At 41.0% G+C, this 23859-nt stretch overlaps 1 protein-coding gene across 1 annotated transcript; it reads right to left on the bottom strand.

Annotated features, from left to right (window-relative positions):
• Positions 1 to 2412: 2412 nt before the first annotated feature.
• On the bottom strand, positions 2413 to 22028 carry LOC145403090 (tetraspanin-2A-like). The gene is made up of 7 exons (XM_080274922.1): positions 21957 to 22028; positions 20212 to 20409; positions 19927 to 20124; positions 9215 to 9394; positions 5056 to 5133; positions 4488 to 4595; positions 2413 to 2478 (listed from the first exon to the last, which is right to left on the bottom strand). Exons 1-7 carry the CDS (start codon positions 22026 to 22028, stop codon positions 2413 to 2415), a joined length of 900 nt encoding a protein of 299 aa, XP_080131048.1.
• Between the last annotated feature and the right edge of the window lie 1831 nt (positions 22029 to 23859).

The raw sequence follows: 23859 nt of genomic DNA, 5'->3' as shown, positions 1-23859 counted from the left end.
TGTGTGTGTGTGTGTGTGTGTGTGTGTGTGTGTGTGTGTGTGTGTGTGTGTGTGAACAAAAAACTCAAACAGATTTTATCTTGTTCATACCAAACTTTGTGGAAGTGTTGAGGGACAGCCCGCGAGAAAACCTGTTATCAGTCAGAACAATAGGTCAAAGGTCAAAGTCACGGCTCTAGGTTAAACGATGACCTAGCAAAATCAACGAACAGTTTTTATCCAATTTTGAACAAACTTGGGGGAAGGGTTGAGGGTAAGGCAGGAGAGAAGTGGTTTAGTTATGAGAGCAATGAGTCTAAGGTTAAGGTCACTGAGGAAATTCAAAGTCCCGTGTTGTGTCTTAAAATAAGTTTTTATCCGATTTTAACCAAACTTAGTGGAATGGTTGAGGGTCAGCTAAGAACTGAATCTCATTTTTTTTTAACACTAAGTCAAACGTCAAGGGCACAGGACACGGCAAAAATAACAGTTTTTATCTGATTTTAATCAAACTTAGTGGAATGGTTGAGGGTCAACTAAGAACTGAGTCTGATTTTTTTTTTTTTTGAACACTAAATGGAACGTCAAGGGCATAGGACACAGCCAAATTAAACAGTTTTCATCCAGTTTAGACCAAACTTAGTGGAATGGTTGAGGGTCAGCTAAGAAATGAATGATTTTTTTTTTTTACAACACTAAGTCAAACATCAAAGGGACAGGACACGGCCAACCAAGCTTTGTCGAAGGGTTGAGGATAAGGCAAGAATAAAAGGATTCGATTTGGAGCACAACCAAAGGTCATGGTCACTAGCAAAGGTCAAAGGCTAAAGTTACAAGGTCAGGTCAACTCAAACAGTACTGATATGCATTGAACCAAACTGCAGAAGTGTTAAAGGTAAGGCAAGAGGAGATTCAATTTTGAAAACAAAGATCAAGGTACAAAGGCAAAGTTCTACCCGTGTGTGTGTGTGTGTGTGTGTGTGTGTGTGTGTGTGTGTGAACGAAATAACTAAAACAATTTTTAATCTATTTCTATCAAACTTGGTGGATGAGATGAGGATAATCCATTTTTTTTTTTTTATCACGTGCCAAGGTCAACTACACAGTTTTTATCCGATGTAAATTGAATATTTAGCGAGAGTTGGGTTAAAACAGGTACAAAGAAATCGGTTTTGAGAACAATCAGCAAGAAAGGTCAAATATCAACTGCTTGGGACTTCTCTGAGGGTGTCTGATACAGCCTTAACAAACCGCTTAGAATATGAGAAGCCTACTTAGGTTTAATAAAGTAATCTGGTTGCAGTAAGAATTAAAAAAAAAAAAAAATCTGGATTCAAGATGTTAACACTGAATACACTGCTGGCGTGTCAAGCACTGAGCTCTATAATATGGCACTCTCCGCCGAGGGCGTGTGACTTTGGAGGCCATATTGAAACACCGACACTCAAATTCAAATACTTTATTTCCACTAAGCAGTGTTTATTAATAAAGAGACACTTTTTGCTTAAATTAAAAAAACATATATGGATTATGAATTTTGTTCTGCCTAGTTCAACGAATTATATCGGGTACATTTAGCCAGTGAGTATAAAGCAACGGCATAGGTTGCTGCAGTGCAGAACTTGCCCTTTATGGCACTATCCGTGTCATGAACCCCACGTCCATATTGATAAAGGCAGGAAGTAACATGGAAATATCTACAAGAGAGTATGGACAGCAGAGAAGAGGACAAGAAGGGAAAGACTGGAGATAAATGGACCCATTTTAGTGGCCTCATTCATGCAGGGATACATACTGGGGAAGAATCTTCCCGCCCCACCCCAGGGAGCAATAATCTTATAGAGTTAGCAACAAGATATATTTCTTACTCGTGAAATGTAATGCCATCTCTGATGAATTCCTGTATCCATTTTTGCATCCAGAAGCTGCACAGTTGACCAGGGCACTATATATTACGGAATCATCGGCTGCTTTCTAAAACCCAACGAACACCTCAGTTCAAAAACCGTAGGCATCAGCCGAGGTGTAACATGGCTGCCGGCCTGCCGCTACACCAGGGCCGCCCTGGCGGCGGCTACATCAGTTACGCTGTATTAGCCATGAGATAGCCACTCCATATTATAGAGCTCATTGGTGTCAAGTAGCCTACAGTAAATTAAGCCTTCGTTTATAGCAGGCTTGTGTTTACATTTTTTCTTTTCCTCTATACAATGGTTATGTAAACTGGGGTAAACTGGCAAATCAGCTTTATAAGTACCGATGAAATTTAAAAGGGAATATTTTTATATATTATATATAATGTAGATTTAAATGGAAAGGACATAAAAATGGCGACTTATAACGAAGACTGTTAACGTGTGAAAGCCTACACTATTTCTTAAGTGAGTATGGGTGAATTTTTCTTAAAATGTACATCTTGGAATGCCGCTGCTTTCACTTGGTTCCTTTTATCTCCCTCAGTGCCTGCCACATACACAGGGCAAACATCATGGAGAAGAACTGGAATTGAGAAAAGTCAGAAATTGTGAAAATCTAGATCATACATGTTCAAAAAAAAAAAAAAAAAAAGTATGGTGACAAATGTTCACATACTGCTCATTGTTTCAGTGCATCGTGTCCGTCACTTTCCTCCCTTACGCTTCATACCAGAGGACATCACCTTTGAGCAAAGACACATACCATACAGTTCTCTCTGCTTAGGGGTATGTGCCAGCAAAGGAAGGCAAGAAGTAGACGAGGCGAAACACTGGGCGAAATTTTGTCCCCAATTGTTGCCTACAGAGTTGCAGTGCTATTAGGAAAAATTCAGATCCTTTAAAAATAAGTTTAATTTTGCCTCTGCCAAGTTACTCATAGCTTTAGGAAAGTATAGTGCAAGTATATTAGCCATATACAACTGCTGATATTTTTTTTATGCATCCGACAATGGCATAGGGTTCAAAGTTTGTTTCCTGACGCCCAGCAATCCTACGAACTATCCATTCTCTACTTGTCACCATTCCGGCGCTAACACCCACCGTCCACACTGAACACATGCCAGGCCTGTCTCATACAGGACCGGTGTATTAATATCAGCGGGGGCACTTTGTGGTATGTCGGCGGGTCTTATGATAGATTGGTAAAGTCTGCTTTAACGAAATTCAAATCCTTAAGCCGTTCCCTGCTCCAACCGGTATTTGAACCCACGTCCATTAGGATTGCCAGCGACTTCTCTACCGATTCTGTCACCGTCTGCTCCATATTTGAATGTATTATACCCACACACAGAAATATTACTGGGAGAAAGCAATTTCCTTTCAGTTCTAGTTAGACCAACTTCAAGTCAGACCAAATGCTGGGCGTGCTACAATGTGTTAATGAGTAGCTGCTGATGTTTGTAAGGGCCTGGATGCCTTGTTGTCCTAAAGGTTTCAGGAGAAGGCTGCTGATGCCATGTAGTCCTGTGCTTGTAGAATTCGTTGTTTCCTTGATAATGTTACGTGTCTGTTCTGGAGTGAAGGAGGTCCCACTGTGACTGAGTGGAAAAAGACTGCCTATGTTGTGAGGGTTGTTTGTCAGACTTAGTGCATGTTGGTGTTCGGTGACTAAGTTTATGTAGTGGTTCATGAATTTATTTGCTTGTTCACTGTACAAAAGAATGTGTTGGGTTCTTGAGGTGATGGCGGTTCAGGTCTTGCTTTAGCAGGTTTGTGATTTAGTGATAATGTATTCTTCTGAACCACGAAGGGTCCTTGGCATGGTTAAGTACTGTTGCAGAGACGCTCCACTTTTCCGTTCTCACTGTATTAATTTTGTTTTTGATCTCACTGCTTAGTTCTTGGAGCCTTCTGATGGTGTTTTGTGTGTGTGTGTGTGGGGGGGGGAGTTGTGTTTAAGTTTGTCGCATTGTCATATGAGGCAGGCAATCTCCCGTGTAAAGTTTGGTTGTTGTCAGATGAAGTGGTGTAGGCTGTAGCGAGAATGATAGAGAATGACCTGAGAGGAGCAGTGAAAGTGAGAATTGAGTTATCCAGGCAGTGCTAAATAAAACAGCTTGGACTTAGCCAGAACTGAATGCTAGAGATGTTAATAATAATGAGTGGTAGGTGGGGGCGCTCACCATCCACTCACTCAATGTAGTGCTGCTTTGGGTGTCTGCCCTTTCCTCTCTCCCTTCCTCTTCTGTCTTTCTTGCCTTCATTCTTTCCTCTTCCTTCTGCCTACGGGTGACTTTACATTTCCTCTTCTGTCTTTCATTCCTTCATTCTTTCCTCTTCCTTCTGCCTACGGGTGACTTTACACTCCCTCTTCTGTCTTTCCTTTCTTCATTCTTTCCTCTTCCTTCTGTCTAAGGGTGACTTTACACTCCCTCTTCTGTCTTTCATTCCTTCATTCTTTCCTCTTCCTTCTGCCTACGGGTGACTTTACACTCCCTCTTCTGTCTTTCCTTCCTTCATTCTTTCCTCTTCCTTCTGCCTACGGGTGACTACAATGAAACCTATCTCGTAAAGGTGGTAGATGAGACTGACCTGACAGAAGCAGAGTGAGAGTGAGAGACCCGTGATCCAGCCAGTGCGCACCTCGATGTACTGGGAAAAGATCTCGGCACAGGAATCCCCGTACTGGTTACCGGTGACCTGCCGGGGAGAGGGAGAAGGCTTGAAATTACTGCCTATCCACTGTACGAAACCCACTGAGGCAGGCAGTCAATTTTTTCTAAACCACAATCTTCCCATTGAATTCGACACGCAGAAATGAATGTCTAGCCTGGTCCCCGAAGGTGCCGGTGGGTGAACAGGGGCAACTCTGGAACTGTCTCCCTCTGTCTGTATTTCCTACTTACTATGATCTCCAGTCTTTCAAAGTGTGTCCAGGCATCTCGAAATGAACGGATCTTGAATTTGGCTCTCTTTTGTATTGTTTTTGTTTTTTCATGGAAGGAACTGTTTCCGGGCTCCTGGCCTTTGGTTCCTTCTTCATTGCATAAAAAGTGTGTGCGTGTGTGTGTGTGTGTGTGTGTGTGTGTGTGTGTGTGTGTGTGTGTGTGTGTGTGTGTGTGTGCTGCTACCTGTATAGTTCCCGTACCTAATAACTCACCTGGTTGCGGCATGTGTCAGGTATGGGCATGTGGATGTTGGTGTAATCAGAAGAAGAGAACCCGCCACAGCACCCAACCTGCAACACAACACATTATACTGAGGAGGAGGAGCAGGAAGAGGAGAGAAAAGAAAATGCTACTTCTAATACTACTACTATTGCTACTACTACTACTACTACTATTATTATTATTACTACTACTACTACTACTGTTAATATTACTACTACTATTACTGTTATTACTACTACTGCTACTATTATTACTACTACTACTACTATTACTACTACTACTACTACTGTTACTACTACTACTACTACTACTATTACTTATACTACTATTACTATTACTACTATTATTATTATTACTACTACTACTATTATTATTACTACTACTATCATTATGTAAGTGGTCTGGGAATAAGTGGTTGGGGAATGGCTGGGAGAAGAAGAGATGAGTGGAGGGAGGAAGAGATCAGTAGGGAGGAAGTAGTGGAAGCAATGAAGAAGATCAAGATGGGAAAGGCCCCAGGAATTGACGGAGTGTGTGGTGAAATGCTGAGGTATGGGGGTGAGATTGTTGTGGAGTGGATATGGAAGTTGTGTAGATTGGCTTGGGAAGAGGGAAGGGTTCCAGAGGACTGGAAATCAGGTATAATTGTTCCTTTATACAAAGGAAATGCGGAGAGGGAAGTATGTGGTAACCATAGAGGTATTTGCCTTCTTTGTGTGACTGGAAAAATATATGGTAGAATACTCATTGATAGGGTTAGGCATATGACAAAGGAGCTAGTTGGAGAAGAACAAAGGGGATTTAGGAAGGGAAAAGGGTGTGTAGATCAGATATTTGTTCTAAGATGTTTAGTGGAGAAGTATCTAGAGAAGGGAAAGAAAGTGTATGCTGCCTACATGGACTTGGAGAAAGCTTATGACAATAGATAGGCAAGGTATGTGGAAGGTATTAAGAATATAATTATAGTGGAGGGGAAATTGTTGAGTGCTGTGAAGAGTATGTATGAAGGAGCTAGGGCTATGGTGCGAGTGGATGGTGAGCTGAGTGAGTTCTTTGATCTCAATGTGGGACTAAAACAGGGTTGTGTGATGTCTCCATGGCTGTTTAATATATACATGGATGGGGTTGTAAAAGATGTGCAAGGTAGGGATGTGGGGGTGGTCCTAATGAATGATGGTGAGATTTGGAAGATTTCGGTGTTGCTGTTTGCTGATGATACAGTATTGCTGATTGAAGATGAATGGGAGTTGCAAAGTTTGGTGAATGAATTTGGGACAGTGTATAGGAAGAGGAATCTGAAATTTAATGTAAACAAGAGTAAAGTCATGGTGTTTGAGAGGAATGAAGTCACAGAATGTACAGTGAGGTTGGATGGTGAGGATATGGAGAATGTGAGTGCATTCAAGTACTTGGGTAGTGTGATGAGTAAGGATGGAACTTTGGGGGATGAAGTGCGTGAAAGGGTACAGCAGGGAAGGAAGGTTGTTGGTTCACTGAAAGCAGTGATGAGAAATAGGGAGGTGAGTATGGAAGTTAAGAAGTCACTGCATGATAGTACTGTGATCCCTACCCTGACGTATGGAAGCGAGGCGTGGACCTTGAAAGAGGGGAACAAGTCAAGAGTGAGAGCAGTGGAAACGAGCTACTTGAGAGGAGCATATGGAGTGACATGGAGGGACAGGTTGACGAATGAAGAAATGAAGGAACGTTGTGGGGTGGATGTGGATGTGCTTGAGAAGATTAGGAGAAATACACTGAGCTGGTTTGGACATGTGGAGAGAATGGAGAATGAGAGACTGACTAAGAGGGTGTATGTAGGTGAGGTGGAGGGAGGGAGAGGGAGGGGTAGACCGAGGATGAGGTGGAGGGATGGAGTTGAGAGGTATATAAGGGAGGGGGGAGTGAGTTAAGGGGAGGGTAGTCAAATGGTGGGGACAGCGACTTGGAGGCGTTTTGTCTGTGGCCATCCTTTGCGGGATTAGGGCGTCGGGCTATAGATAGATAGACAGACTATCATTACCTCTACTACTACTGTTATTATTATTACTACTACTACTATTGTTATTATTATTACTACTAATAATACTATTACTACTACTACTACTATTATTACTGCTATTACTACTACTGCTACTATTACTACTACTACAACTAGTACTATTACTACTACTACTACTATTACTACCACTACTATTACTACTACTACTACTGCTACCACTACTACTATTATTATTATTATTACTACTACTACTATTATTACTACTACTACTACTATTAATATTACTACTCCTACTAATAAAGTACATGTGCAGTTCTTCCTGTGCATTCAGAGAAAACATGGTCACTGTATACCTAATCCTACAATATTCCTGCCGACCTGAAAGAACTACAAAATAATATTACTGAGTTATAATAAAAGATGTTAGTGTACCGATGTAAAGGCAACATCGCAATGGTGGCGTATGTGAAGGAGTGATATCTCAGTATGCACTCAGTGGGTGGTGGTAGTAGTAGTAGCAGTAGTTGTTTTTGTTGCTGTAGTTGTAGTAGTAGTAGTAGTTGCTGTTGTTGTTGTTGTAGTCAGCTGATGGAAGCCTCGTTCTACAATATTCACTAAGATATCAAAGCAATATCTGTCCTCTCTTCCACAATTTTGTATCCCTTTTTAAGTTTTGGAGGGGGGCTGACCCACTTGAAAATAAAGGTGAAAAATTTTATATACTGAACAGAATTTTAAGTAACCAGATGAACTCAGCTGGGAATTTCATTAAATCATGTGCTGTCTTTCTCCTGTTTCTGAACTTTTTTATTTTTGAGAGAGGGGCTGACCCCCCATGAATCACTAAGGGTCACGTTCCTCAATATCACATTACGGATGAGTCCATTGTACAACACATACTAAGATATCAAAATCATATCTGCCATCCTTTCACTATTTCTGATAATTTTTAATATGGTGAGGGGAGGCTGACCCTCCCAAAAATCATGACTGGAAAACTGCATACAGTGAAATACCTTAGGAGTAACCGAACGAACTCACCTGGGAAGTTTCAGTCAAATCCATCTTCTAGCCTGGGAGGAGTTAAGGCACAGACACACGGAAAGGCTGAATCTCGCACAACGGTATAGGGCGAGTGGCCGACAATGATACGCTACAATCCAGTTTCGCAGGATCGATAATGGTTCTATGTTTGCCTACAGAATGGACGATGGCCATTATCCCCTATATACACAGAGTAGCTGACCCCCACGCACAGTACCTCCCCACCCTCTCTGAACGCCAACCCAGCTGAACCGTAGCACTTTTCTGCCAAACACAGCACTGGGTGGGTGCGTTGGTGAATGGATAAGTAGACTGGTAGATGGGTAGCAGGTAGGTGGGTAGGCACTATATGGGTCTGTTTATATTAGTAGACTTACAGGGTAGTTTTTGCTGCTCTTTCAACAGCTCTTATGCACTGCTGATTGGAACACGCCTGATAAACATGTCCTCAGCTTCATATGCTTATCACTCCGACCCCTCTTGGAAACACACACACACACACACACACACACACACACACACACACACACACACACACACACTACCGAATGAAAGTGTGCCAAAACTATTCACAAATTTAAAAACATGTATGATAACAGTGGTTCAACACACGGGACAGTACGAGTCTGACTCATTCCTGTAATGATACAACTAGGTAAGAAAACACACACACACACACACACACACACACACACACACACACACACATTTTGCATTAACTATTTTGCCTGCTGCACGAAGATTCAATATTTCCAAGCATATATTGTCGACCCAAAGTATAAATCCAGTGCCGGAGTCGGGCTTATATTGCTAGTAACTAACAAAAGAAAATAAGGTGCAAAATGGAATATAAACAATAAAGGAAGAAGCACTCTGAAGTCTCGTACGATATGAGACGGTAAAATTATCGTTTAAGTCTCTAACTTTTTTTTTTTTTTTTTAACCTACCCTAACCAAACCAATCCAACCTAACCTATATGAGGCTGTGCTGTATTAACTGAAGTAACTGGTACTCAAAATTATTGTCGTTAGGAGAACTTTCCATTAGAGAACAGAAAAATAATGAATTCCGTTAGGGGTTGAAACGATAATAGAACCAGACTTACATATTCCTGTACAATGTCTACGATACGCCTTGAAGCCACGTCCCACTGGTACTGGTTAATAAGCTCCCTCATGCGCACTTGCACCCACGGGAACAGCTTAGAGTCCTCCAGCCCGTTGGCCAGTACGTAGGCAGACCCGCCCAGCAAGAGCAGGAACGAGATCACGGAGAACACCTTATACTGTGAGAGGTGTGAGGGTGGGGTTATACGGTTAGTTTACTCTCTTCCCTAACCTTCAAATACAACGGGGGAAAGGTTATTTATGTAGCCTACAAATTGGGAGTAATAAAATCCACTACTCAGTTTTCCTCTCCTAAGCAATATTCGTATGCTAAGGGAGGATATGTTCCTCTGAAAGTGACATACATGCCCTACATGTAAAACAGACGCAGTGGAATAACAGGCAAACTTTGAGACCAGACTGTCCAGTGCTTACAGTGGCCTCATTACTTTATCAGTCTCTGATGCTGACAACGGATGAAATTTTGAAATATTCTCAGTAATATATGTATGTTTATGCCTATTTTGTTTTTAGTATAACATAATGATGAAACTTAATAATATATGCATTAGTTTACACGTTCAGAAATGTTTGGAAAAAGCTGTAAAACAGCAACAGTTCTCACTGTGAAACCATCGAGCACCTGGAAAACAATTTTTGTAGGCACTGGTGAGTGAATTTTTAAAAATCGAAATTTTGCTTTACATTATGAAACAGAGCGGACAGCTTTAAAATACTCCATTGTACGTCTTTGCTCAATAGCCATACATTATATTAAGCAGTGTAACATTAAAATACAAGAATATAATTTGACACAAACCTTAATTTTCAGTACCCCATAATTACCAAATACTCCATGACGTAACGAGAAACCCCAAAATTTCAATGCGCTCAGCAATAAAATAATTATGATTAATTTCAAACGAAAGCATTATAATCAACAAAGAATCTGCATGGACAAGCTGTAGTGGCGTGTTAAGATTAGGAATTCAATAATTTTACGGGAAAATAGGAGTTCTAATGGTGGTCTCCGAAGTGTTTAAGAGTTAACAGGTGTATTATCATGCCGATTGCACATGCATGGCTCAGCTCGTTCTGTGTAACAGTGATTTTGTGTCGAAGGAAATTTTGCATCAATTAGCACATGAACTTTCAGAATCCAGTGTACAATATCTTAGAGGAGTCGTTTTCGTGTGTGTGTGTGTACATATATATATATATATATTATATATATATATATATATATATATATATATATATATATATATATATATATATATATATATATATGCATCAGAACCACAGAAGAGGATACAGAAGTGTTACAGGTTAAATACATTGCTGGAGAAGAGGTGCTGCAAAATCTCCTTAGCCAGAGAAAATATGACGTGCTATTGAGCAAAGAATGCATTACCATGAACATGAACGAAAATACACCTATTCGATGTCATGAAGAGTAAGACACTGGATAAGTAGTGACTGGACTGGAATAGTATGTAAAAAACATACAGTACAGTATAGAAGAATCAATGACAATTTAATATCACACAGATGTTCCTAATACAGTACAATAGATAAGAATGGACTCTTTCACTGGTATCATGGCGTTACCGACATTCTATTCTGGTCAGAGCTACATGATATTATTATTAGAAACCCCTTACATTGAAATTATATTGTCGCATGGAAGATTTAACCACATATCAAAGCTGTTTACTGTCACAAGATACAATAGTTTGGGCTCGACTATATTCAGAATACCGAAACGGATTCCTGTCGGTCCTAAACTATTCTACGCCCAGAATAAACATTGTTGTACATGGACATAATTCTTACATTTAAAAAGTTTACAGCATAGAGAAATCAAGACATGATTATTGTCGTACAAATAATAGTATACTAAGTGGCTTTGGAGATCTTGTACCACCTCCCTTCAGCTAATTATTCTGCATATTACACCCCCAAATTCTCTTATATATTATTATTAAAGGAAACTACTTCGACATTTAAAGAAATAAATAGCATACGCGAGATTGTTAGGGTGTAGGCTGTTACGCAAAATAAGTCGCTAAGGAAAAGGTGTTACGAAGCCTCCAATGGCACTTGACCAGTCCTATTTAATCCTGAATAACATCACAGCTTCATTGATGCCAGTCAAAGGATTAACCATATGTAATTTTTTTTTTTTTCACTTCATTGTGATCACATATTTTGAATTTTATTTTTGCTATATTCAGGCAGTTTTATACAGCTTGGGAGACTGTTTTAACTGGAGGGGCTGGATTAGCCTTCATTAACTCTTCAATACTAGGTCTGTAGGCTACTGATTTGAAATAACCTGGAGGAAGCGAGAATAAACTGAAATATGCCACATCGAAGTGAAGGGTTTAAATTATTACATATGATTTACATTGCAGTCAGATCAATATATTTTGTATAAGCAGTCCATCAAGCTAATAATTCTTCCGTCAAATTAACACTGTTGTATGCTGTCACACACAGTAAATAAGTAGACATACAAACAGGAACGTATGAACACAAATTCTGGCAACACATATACTGTACAGTAGCTCCCAAAAGTATCTTTAAAAATAAGTACTATACATTCTGACACAATGGACGATGTATCTGACACGTGTTGCGTGAAGCGGCAACAAAATTGGTAGACCTGCATGCTGGGGAGTGGTTGCCATACACCTGCATATGCCCTGGGTTTGTATAAACCGTTTTCTAACTGATGTAATACTAATCACTTTGTCATATGTAGATATATTTGATGTTATTATGGTGACAACTAGTTCGTTTTAACATAGGCACGGTTCCTCTTTCTGTGGTTCATCTGTAATGCTTTCACGAGTGCCAGCACAAGGTTATCAGCACTCTAGATAAATAGTATACAGTACAAGCTTTCCCACAACTGATATATTTTGAGAAAGTGTTTATATAATATCTGTGATTATGACAGGGAGACATATGACACCCAGTGTAATGTGAACGGCACAAAAATATTAGAAAGACAAGTAGAGGTAAACGAAATGTAAAGACAGTAAATTAACTTATCTGAAACTAATCCCCAGAGCAGCGTAAACCCATTTGTCACTGATACACCAGCCGTATTGTGGAGGTGACATGCGAGATTCATTCTTATATTGGACATTATATGTAAAATAAATACAAGTTAAGGTTAAACACACTTTGGGGGGCTCCTTTTATTCATTTAATAACCACTGTATCCACCTCCTGGATCCAGACCTCTGTTCAATCGACGCGACACCTACTATGAAGCTGTGCCATTCACCTAACGAAACACTACACCTCAATACCTTCCGACACCGAGATATTGCCACATTCGGGTAGTATGTAAAAATAATGATGTGTGGTTAAAATTGTCCGACATGCAGACCCTATTGGCTGTTATTAACCTCTGCATTGTTAATCTATTTGTAGTTGTGACAACGAAAGAATTGTGATGGGTATTTTTCTCATGCTGTTTAATAATCTGAGTTTCACTTATATTCATGGGAGGCTGGGTGACTCAATGGTGGCGTGCGTAGCTCAAGACCGTGAGGTAGTGAGTTCGTGCCCCACCTGAGTAGCTACTCAGCTGAAAGTTAGCGCTCTCATCACCCTATCAGGGCTATATGGTCTAATATAGGCCTAGCTCGGAGAATTCATTCCTTCACTTATATTCGAACATGACAACTCAGTCCATCGCAGTCAGTTTTCGAACATGGCAACTCTGCCCGTCGCAGTTACTATGTTTCCCAAGATACATTTATCACAGTATAATGTGTGTAATGGGTTATATTCTTTAACACAGAGGTATAAATATCGCTGAACTGTTACCATTTACAAGTCGATGGATGTTTGCAGTCACACAGTGGCGTTGATGTGTTTATTAGCAGTACCACCCACGATACCTAACCATGCGTACCAACCGTACCGAGACGACACGTGCCCGGGAATAATGTTTCATTCTGTTCATTCTGCCATTCTTCGCACCACACTTTAAAGATACTTCTGGGAGCTACTGTACATCCACAGACTTTCATTCTGATAGACTTATAGTGCTAAATATCTACGGTATATCCTGTTAGTTCAGAGGGAAGATATACATACATGAAGGCAACATAAGAAAGACAATATGTATTCCTTTGGTCTGTTTATGCTGGAAATTTCGAAGTCCGTCGTACCCAGTACTATTGGCAATTGAGTCGGCAGTCTGTCTACACGCCATGAGTCAATTATATGATCATGGAATGGAAAGGAGGTGGGGGTTGCGGAGCCTCTCCTCCCTCAAATCTTGAACCCATAATGGTTGTCTGCCTTAACGTCCCTTGTGTATTCAACAGACATGAGTTTTGCTTCATTAACTAACGTTTAAGCTTGCTCAGTCAGGTTCACTTCTGAGCTGAGCACAGAAATGTGTTGGATTACTGGGCTCAATTGTTAGCCATCACTACTATTTTGATGTGTGCATTAACGTGCACCACTTCATTAATACACAGGCATCGTATCAGTCAAGAATTACCATCTTAATATCCAGTGAACCCTGTGGGATGGTACCTGGAGGGTTCTGAACTTCTCGGCCTAGTTTTAACTCGACCATCAAACAATGCTTGGCCGTGCGATGAACTGTGAGGTTCAGAGCTGTGATGCCCACACTAAATTTTAGAGAATGTTTGTATGACTAACGAGATGTTCACGCCAATCAACTAGTTTTGGCAATCGCGATAATCCCTGCATTCCTCTCGCTGCAGCAATTGATTCTACCGAACAAGGCAGTCGTCTGGCTACTTTGAAAAATTCGATTTGCGTAAGCGTTCGTTTTAGAGGGTAGTACTATCCACAGTCTTTGTACAGTAATTGCTGCATAAAAACCTAGAAGGGAGACACCTCTTCATACATTTCGATTCCAAGAATATATAGAAAATAAAGTAAAGAGGAAGAGGCACTCACGAGGTGTAACACTAGCATACTACAACTAAAGGCCGAACACTTGACATTGCCCTGTGAATTTGGCCTTCAACATAGTGTTTTAAAAGCCGAACAACTTCCTTCTGCCTGTCCCTTAAGTTTTCCATCACGTTTGGTTCAGACGGGTTTGACCTATTCAGGCTGACCTTGTAATGTAATTTGACTTTTGACATAGCCTCATGACCTTGGCCTTTGATTCTCAAAATTGGATCTCTTTATCCTTGCCTTACCCTGAGCCCTTCCACCAAGTCTGGTTTATATCGGATATGTTTAAGTTGATCTTGCCATATGACCATTGACTTAATGTTCATTGAAACAATAAGCCAAGACCTTGGCTGACCCTCAATCATTGCAACAAGTTTGGTCAAAATAAGGTCAACACTTTTGGCTACTTTGTTCACACATACTCACAGACCGAAATTTGACCTTGGCCTCTTGACTGGTTGTTTTCAAACTCTAATCCCTTCGATCTTGACTCATCCTCAACCTTTCCACAGTTTGGTCGAAATTGGATATGAAATGCTTATGCTGCCCTTGCTTGGCCAAAATTTTACCTAGCTCTGTGACCTTGTCCTTTGACCAATTGCTCTCAGTAACAATATGTCATCCTCTTGGCTGACCTTCAATGCTTCCACCAAATTACAGTAGGCTTAAACCAATTAAAAACTCTGATTAAACTTGTTCATACACAGCCACGCAAAGGTTGAAAATGGCCCCTGTCTTGTAACCTTGGCCCTTGTCTGATTGTTTTCAAACTCTAATCCCTTTATTCTTCGCTACCCTTCATCCGTTCCACCTAGTTGGCCTAAACTGGACCCTGTGACCTTGACTTTTGAACCACTGTTCTAAAAAACAAAATAGGTCATCCTTTTGTCTGAACTTCAAGCCATCCACAAAGTTTGCCTGAAATTGGTTTAAAACTGAGTTATTCTTCATGCGCGCGCGCGCGCGCGCACACACACACACACACACACACACACACACACACACACACACACACACACACACACACACACCAATTATGTTTTTAGTGTATATAAATGATATAAACAGTAACACTGGAAATGAGAGCTATCTGAATATGTTTGCAGATGATGCAAAAATACAAAGGAGAATTACTAACGCAGACTCTTGTAAAGAGCTACAAGAGGAATTAAATAAACTTCATGAATGGAGTAGTACATGGCAAATGGAATTCAATGTGGACAAGTGTCATGTAATCAAGTTTGGTAAAAGTGGAAAAAGACCTGATTGGGATTATAAGTTAGGAAATAAAACCCTATACACATCAGAAAGAGAGAAAGACCTACGTGTGATTATCAATAACAGACTATCTCCGGCTGACCACATCAGCGAGAAGGTACGGAACATGTATACACTGCTTGCAAATATGAGAATAGCATTCACATACATAAATGAAGACATGCTAAGAAGGATAATAACATCATTCATTAGACAAACCCTGGAATATGCATCAGTAGTCTGGAGTCCTCATCTCAAAAAGCACATAGACAAGATTGAAAAGTTCAAAGGGCTGCTACAAGATGGATACCAAGCTTAAGGGACCTAAGCTACGAAGAAAGACTAAATAAACTGAATCTACCAACACTACAGGAGAGAAGGAAAAGAGGTGACATGATAATGCTATATAAGTGCATATCAGGGAAGGAGAAAATAGACATAAATGATTACTTAACATATGGAGAAGCATCAGCAAGACACCGCAAAAAACTGCATAAGAAGAGAGGTGATAAAGACGTAAGGAAATTCAGTTTCCCAAACAGAGCAATTGATCAATGGAATGCACTACCGAATGAAATAGTGTGTGCCAAAACAATTCACAAATTAAAGGATATGTACGATAAATATGGTTTAAGACACGGGACAGTACCAGCTTGACTCATTCCTGTAAAGATACAATTAGGTAAGAACACACACACACACACACACACACACACACACACACACACACACACACACACACACATGTATGCACACGCAGGCTCAGATCATGCCCCCTTCCCCCTCTTTCAAGTTAAGAACCTCTGTTTTATTAAGTGGGTTGTGAAGACACCTTTTATATATGGGAGTTCAGTTTGAGTCCACATGGGTAGAAGGCTTGCAGAATCAAATCTACACCGCCACAGTAAAAACTTTCCCAGAAAACTTTTGGCTCTTCCAGAGTATAACAAACGGTGGCAGCAGTGGGATGTGCTTCCTGGTGGTGACAGCCAATAATAGGCATTCTTCAAAAACTGAAACTGACATGTTTTCCAGTATGAAACACTAATATAACTCTGGATTCTGTGCAAAAAAGTTGTTACAATCACTCACATCAGTAGCAGCAAACACCGCCATGAGAAAAATCTGGTGGAGTGTGGTAAATATTTCAAGAACTTTCTCCTTTAATCGTTTGTTCGTTTAAAGATTTCCTGCACCTACAGTGCAGGCCGTGCCATACATTAGCCTGGTCAGTGGGGTGTGGGTTGCCTTAAATAATAGTAAGGGGGAATACAGGGCCTGGGGATTGCCAAGCACACACTCCCTGTCTCCTGGCTGGCTTTGTGGTGTCTCTCTCTCCTTTCCTGGTAGCGTATCCTTTTTATGCCTTCTGTGATGTTTCCTTTTGCATATTTTGTATAACATTAATGGTAGGAGCAAACAGGGACTTGTGTGTTTTATTGAAAGGAAAGTTGTTTTTTACTTGCTTAATATATTGCAGATAAAGGTCATGAGAATCATGGAATTTACTCGTGTACGGTCAGTTTTGAAAGAGAATATATAGATTAAATGGCTGAAAACAATTTACACAAGAACAATGAATTCAAAGCAATTTTTCACCTGAAATACACGAACACAGGACAGGAACAAAAATATTGTAAGTGGCAGATGAGTTCATAATTGTTCCCATGACTGAAGAGTGCAAATTAAGTTTAATAAAAGCACATCCCACACATCAACATTAAAGCTTGCATATAAAATCTCACATTAACTATTTCAGTTTACAGTCTATATCTTTCCCACTACCAGCACATGGCACTAAATAACGAAATAAACAGTAAACCTACTCTCTTTCTACTGACACGAAGAGGGAGAAGACGTGAAGGGAGCTGAACAGAGATAAGAAGGAAAAAGATGCCCTTAGACAATACTACTGGTGAATATCATAAGTACCAAAGGCAAGTTATTACACAGTTACAAAAATGAATACAGAAATATCAGTCTATGGGCAATCCACGTATGGGTACAATGCGTAAATACATTAAAAGTACACGTAAGTGTACTTACGAAATATATGGTAAGATGTGCTTGACTGGATAAGGTCAAAATACATAATGTTTGTAAGGCTATAAAACTGAATGTTTCTTAAAGGATTTGGTTGACAGTTCGTGACAAAAGCCAGCTTGGAGGGTGAAAGTATTCTCACAGTAATCTGTTATGTTAAAAATGACGGTTTACAGAAGATTCATCGTATGTTTTTACATCACAGAACAATGTAACAAAATGTATTTTTCCTCTATAAAATCAGTGGAGCAACACCGATTGACAATATGACATAACCTTCATGACCTGATGCCAATTAAAAGTGACATGACGCTTAACACCCCTGACATAATGTAGGCTAACATGACAACAGTACTACCATGACTCAACATGCCACGACATAACACTGATATGACACCACTGATATTCAGTTATAAGGTGAAAAATATATCTTATTAATGGACAAACAACTAAACATTTGTTGGTGATACAGTGTGAAACAGCATACATTAAACTAATTCGTAAATTGTGACAAACCTTAGAGATACACCGAGGGCGCAAGAAAAATGCATCCCTCGTCTGGGCAGAAATCGATCGATTTGTGTACTAACGATGGATCCATGTCGGGCGCAGCGCTATCCATCGATAGCGATGATCCATCGTCAGCGCGTGACAAATGCTTTCCAGTTTTGTATTTTGCCTGTCGCAGAAAGGGGTCAGGACATGGAAATGGTGTCTTGAAAACAGAGAGAAAAAGGTTATAAATCTTACCCGAGTTGAGGTTTGCTAAATTCTAGCTGCGCCCCGAACTTAAGCAAAGATAAGTCACTACGAAAAATACAGTCTGTATCGTCTGAGTAACTTGAGTTCATCTTGACTTTCGGCATAAAAACCCTCTTGCTCGGGCACAGAAAGTCAAGGTGAAGCCATGATATAAATTAAGAATTTTAATAAAATTCAAGATCGTTCTACAGGTATTTTGACGTTAATTTGACTTCCACCTGCTTTTCAATTTTGGATTTCTTGTCCCATCCTTGTGCTTGAGTATTACCAGTATGTTGAATTTCATTCTATTCGTGTGTGACTTGCAACAGGGCAATACCCGTACACACTAATTATACCGTTTTAGCTAAATCACCTCAAAGCTCGTGCACAAATTAAGACGAAACATCCTCAAATTTCGCAAAAACACAGCACTACTCACCACCACCCATCAGCAGACACTTTGTGGAGGTCATTTTCACTTGGAAAACTTACCACCAAGCAACCACTTACCCAGACGAACGAATACACAATACTTTTTCAAATCATCCATTCCCGCTCGTAGTGAAAGTTATAAAAATCTTTGTTCTCTCTTTCTCGTTTTTTTTTTTCAAATTTGTCCTTGTTCGTCAAGAGATCGTCTGCTTTCATGTACATATTTCTACAATATAAAACTAGAGCAGTGCATTAGTTTATCACAGTAGAAAGCGTTTAGTAGTAACAGGTAGACTAGTACTGTACCAAGCTCTGGTCAAATATGAAAAAACTAACTCCTTACTTGCAGTGGTGAAGTCTTGATAACAGTAAAAAATCCACACGCAATTGTTACATAGTGCAAAGAAAATATCGGACTGGTTTGGTTGGGTTACATTTTTTTTTTTTTCACTTACAATTGTTTCATAACTGTGACACGTTATTCTGTTGTTAATGTGTTTACTGATGAGTTCAAAATAACAGAAAACTGGCACACCCACTGATCCTTTCGTTCTTCTTAGTATGAAGTGAAATAGCTCCCTTGGAAATTATTTACTGAAAGAATGTGAAGAAAGTGTGTTGATGCAGTGAATTACTAAAAAAAATCAGCAATTATGAGCCAGTGACTCCAAGTAAATGCAGACTATAGGCCGTATGCTTAAAACAAACTAAAAAGTGGACGGCAAATCTCAAAATATTGGCAATAATTTCTGAAGCACGGGACGAATTTAGAACGTGTCTGATCTTTCTGCATCGATGTTGACTGCACACTGTCATGCCAGTGTGGCCTGATCAGATCTCATAACCAAGTGTCCCATAAATGCCCATCAGAAACTGTGGCCTTGCCTTCTTCTTCTTCTTCTTTTTTTTTTTTTCATTAAAATTGTAAGCATACGAGTGTAAAAGTCGTGTTGCTTGAGGACAAAGAGTTGATGTTCTGGTGCTGGTAGTGTATGGCTCTACTAAGTGTTAGCTAAACTTTCATTTGACAGGATATGGAAGAAAGTGTGGAAAGGGACAGAAAGTCGAAGAATAAATAAATATTCCGTGTGCATAAAGTGGAGAGGAGAGTTTCTAAAGATAGATTTCTAGAAGAAACATGTGTCAGACTAAGGACGTCACATGAACAAACGATGCGCACTGGTCACATTTCTGTGTTCGTTCGAGTTTCCAGTCTGTACTCAGCTGGTCTTTCAGACACTGGCACCAGTCCGTGTATGTGTTGCTTACTCACGGTAAGGATCAATTTTCGACTTTTGAAGAAGGCGCCACAGCAGGCCAAGAAGGAGTTGACCATGACAACTGTGGCGCCCACCATGATCACAGTGGCGCCATTCCAATAGAAGTACATGCCCAGGCTGTTTATGTACTCGTCCATGTCCTTGTTGAAGCGGATCCACAGTCCCAAGGCGAAGATGGTCGCCCCTGCGCACTTCACCGACACAAAAAAAGAAAGAAAACAAACACATTATTTATAAAGCCAGACAGAGAGATAGACAGGTTGGAGATAAAAACGTACAGCGAGCAAAAGCTTTCTGCTCCTCATGTAGGTACCGCAGCAGGCGAGGAAGCTGTTGACCATGGCGATGGAGGAGGAGACCATGAGGACGTAGATGCCGCTCCAGTAGTGGTACATACCCAGCCCCGTCACGTAGTCTACCATGTACTCGTCGAACCGCGTCCACAGGGCCACGGCGAAGATCATTGCACCGATGATCTGAGAGGGTAATGTCTATCCATGGAGTCTGGGCAGGGCTGGACAGGTTAGGTCAGGCAAGGGCAGGGTTGGGCATGGGAGAAGGGAAGGGTGGCGTGGGACGGGCAAGGACGGTGGGGCTAAGGGCAGAGCATGAGATGAGCAAGGTAGGGCAGGGCAGGGGCTGGGTATGGGAAAAAGGAAAGGAAGGGCAGGGGAGAGCAGGGGCTGGGAAAGAAAGAAAAGGGAAGGGAAGGGATGAGAAAGGGAGGGCACGGAGTGAGTAAGGGCCAAAGGACAGAGCAGGACAAAGGCAGGGAAGGACGGGAGCTGGGCAGGGGGCGGGCATAGGGCAGGGCAGGGCAAGGCGGGGAAGGAACTGGCTACTGGAGAAGGAAAGGGCAAGGGTAGGGGTCGGGCACTGGGGGAGGGAAAGGAAAGAGTGGGCAAGGTCATATCGGGCTGGGTAAGGTTAGGATAGGTTAGATCGGCTAGTCAGGCTGGGTCAAATTGGGTCAGTTTGGGTAGGGTTAGGTTAAATTTAAGAAAGGGTTATGTTAGACGGGTTAGTTAGGTTAGGTTTGGGTTGGTTTTATTTCGCTTGGTTAGCCCAGGTTTGTTTAGGTTTGGTTTGGTTAGGTTGGGGTAGGTTACGTGTGGTTAGATTGGGATGGGTTGGCTGGACTTTGGGTAGGTTAGGTAACATTAGAATAGGTTAGTTTACACGAAAAAAAAAAGAGGACTTGATTAATAAAGGGAAAAGGTAAAGCTGAAAGGCTGGGAACATGCATTAAAAACAGTGAATTAACACCTGCAGGCCGGAGGTGCGTTTTTGCGTTTGTTTTCATCAAATCTGAGGCATTACAAATTTTTTTCAGCTTACGAAACGCCCCGGACCTTCAGGAGTCTGTGTTACCGTACGTTATCAGTCTCTCTCTCTCTCTCTTTCTTTCTCTCTCTCTCTCTCTCTCTCTTACAATTTCAAACCTTTACCATCTAAATGAACACACGTTTCAGAAGTTACACATAAACAATATAACAGAATCTACATTTAAATCAATATTAACCGTGTACCTGCGTCGTGCTGGTGTGATATTCGATTGAGGTGACATAATCATCCAAACATCAATCAAAATGGCCCATGAAATCTCTGTATAAATTAGGCTTTGCTCGCTCTCACTTCCCAGATTTTCCTCCTACATGCAGCTTGTGTCCCGTAGCTAAGTGGTTTAATAGGCAGTGAAACAGTTCTATATCCACAGCATTTTTTCTAATATACAGTACTATAGCACTAGCCGTGTGTGTGTGTGTGTGTGTGTGTGTGTGTGTGTGTGTGTGTGTGTATTTTGGGCAGCCGAAACTACACATTCAAATCACACCAAAATTGGCACAAAAATCGCAAAAAATGCGCTGATGTGAAAAAACCTGGTCCCATCACGATTGAAAAACTTTTACTATATTTTAATGAGCGATCACATTTTGACCAAAAAACGCCGCTCCCGGCGCCCGGGATAGGATCTCCACAGAATTTTCTGCCCACAGCTGTAACTAAAATATATTATAGCAACGCGAGAGCCCTCTGCAGGGGCAAGTGCGAGGGTCCCGAAGGGCCCACGAGCACTTGTCATGACTATAGTCATGGCGCACATCTGAAGATGTTATTATCATTCCCTGGCAACCTTCCCATCAACAGTACGTCTGATTTCAAGTATGATACACGTGTGATTCGTGCATAATATGTTCGTGTATAATAATATTCGTGTATAATATATTCGTGTATAATATGATTCATGTATAATATGATATGAAATCGGACGCTTTGTTTACAGGTAGGTTCCCAGGGTACGATAATGACAACCTCAGAGTCGTGCACTGAGCCTGGAGCATCATATACTATTAAAAAAAAGAAAAAAGAAAAAAAAAAGAGTAAAGCGGTAATCCCTTGCTGCAGCTCAGTGGCAGAGTAAGACAGTATCACGTCTCCACATCCATTTCATAACACTTTTTCGTGACTAGCGCCATGTTCTCGTGTTAATCTCTTGTCACAGTTCAGCATTCAAGAGAGAGAGACAGTAAAATGAGGACAGTATAACTAAGAACAAATTACCCCATTAGTCCAGTGGGTAATTATAATCACTAAAGGTGTTCTAGTTCATATTAAACTGAGAGTCACAGTCAAATTTAAGTTAGGTCAAGGGTAAGTTGTGACTTATTAAGGTCAGTTTGGGGGTTATAGGTCAAAGAGTAGGTAGGAAGTGTATCTATCTATCTGTCTATAGCCCGACTCCCTAATCCCACAAAGGGTGGCCACAGACAAAACGCCTCCAAGTCGCTCTGTCACTCACCATTTGACTGCCCTCCCCCCAACTCACTCACTCCCTCATCTAAGCCATTTATTATTCACTGAGGTCCTTCACTCTCAACAAACGTAGATGATTTAAGGTGTATTGTGGCCATGTTAGATTTGTTAGGATGTAATTAGATCCACTCAGGTCCGTCAGTACTATGGTTAGCTTACTTTGCCCTTGCCCAGATTTTCGCCCGTTTTCATATTATTTCACGCAGCTCAGTGTAAAAGGCAACAATACGGCAGAGAAGAGACGGCTGGACGGAAAGTGATTGTGACGAGCGTTTAAGTTGAGCAGTAAGGACGTGACCAAAATTTAATTCATAATGTCCTCCCAAGTAGAACGAAAACGGGAACCGAATGCCCCTGAAACGGAGGCCAACCACCGTCTTGGAGTATATTTCTCTTTGGGTTTTGATCAACAACATAGTGGAACATGGTGTACAGACGGTCAATAGGAATAAGCCAAACTACAATAACTCTTCCTTCTGCTTTATGCCTTCCAAGAGATGAAGCCCGGTCAAACAGATGTTATTCAAATATTTCCAACGCTCCCTGCTCCGTGACCGTTATCGGGAAATTAAGTATGCGACGCTGTAGTGCTCGTTGCGTAAAAAAATGTAAGGATTCAGAGGGCAGTTGGCGTGACATGATCTCATTACTTCCTAGGTGAGAGGGGGAAGGGGTGGTGGGGGGAGGGTGACGTGTCTTTGTTAGGGTTATCGTGTTTATCGTGTTATCGTCATGCTCTGCACCTGACACACAGTCTCTACAGTACACTCATCATCACTTACAACCTGAAGCACGAAAGTAAAACGCACACACACACACACACACACACACACACACACACACACACACACACACACACACACACAAGGCTTTCTTAATGATTTTATCAACCATTAACATCTCGCTACTGCTTGGGTAAATTTTGCGTGTTGAAAATTGGTCTATATATTTCACTGACGTTCTCCTAATTCATCTTTCTGTCTTTCTGATAGCCAGACACTTAATCCTAGCAGGGGTGGCCACAAACAAATCGCCTCCATGTCTCCCGTCCTCTACCATCAGGGTGCCCCCTTTGCATCTCAAACACACCTTCACTCACACTTCTGCACCCC

The sequence above is a fragment of the Coenobita brevimanus genome, chromosome 60 (assembly GCF_032717465.1).
Source record: "Coenobita brevimanus isolate Jiangsu-jjx chromosome 60, ASM3271746v2, whole genome shotgun sequence".
Taxonomy (NCBI): domain Eukaryota; kingdom Metazoa; phylum Arthropoda; class Malacostraca; order Decapoda; family Coenobitidae; genus Coenobita; species Coenobita brevimanus.
This window is presented reverse-complemented; position numbering and strand designations above follow the sequence as displayed.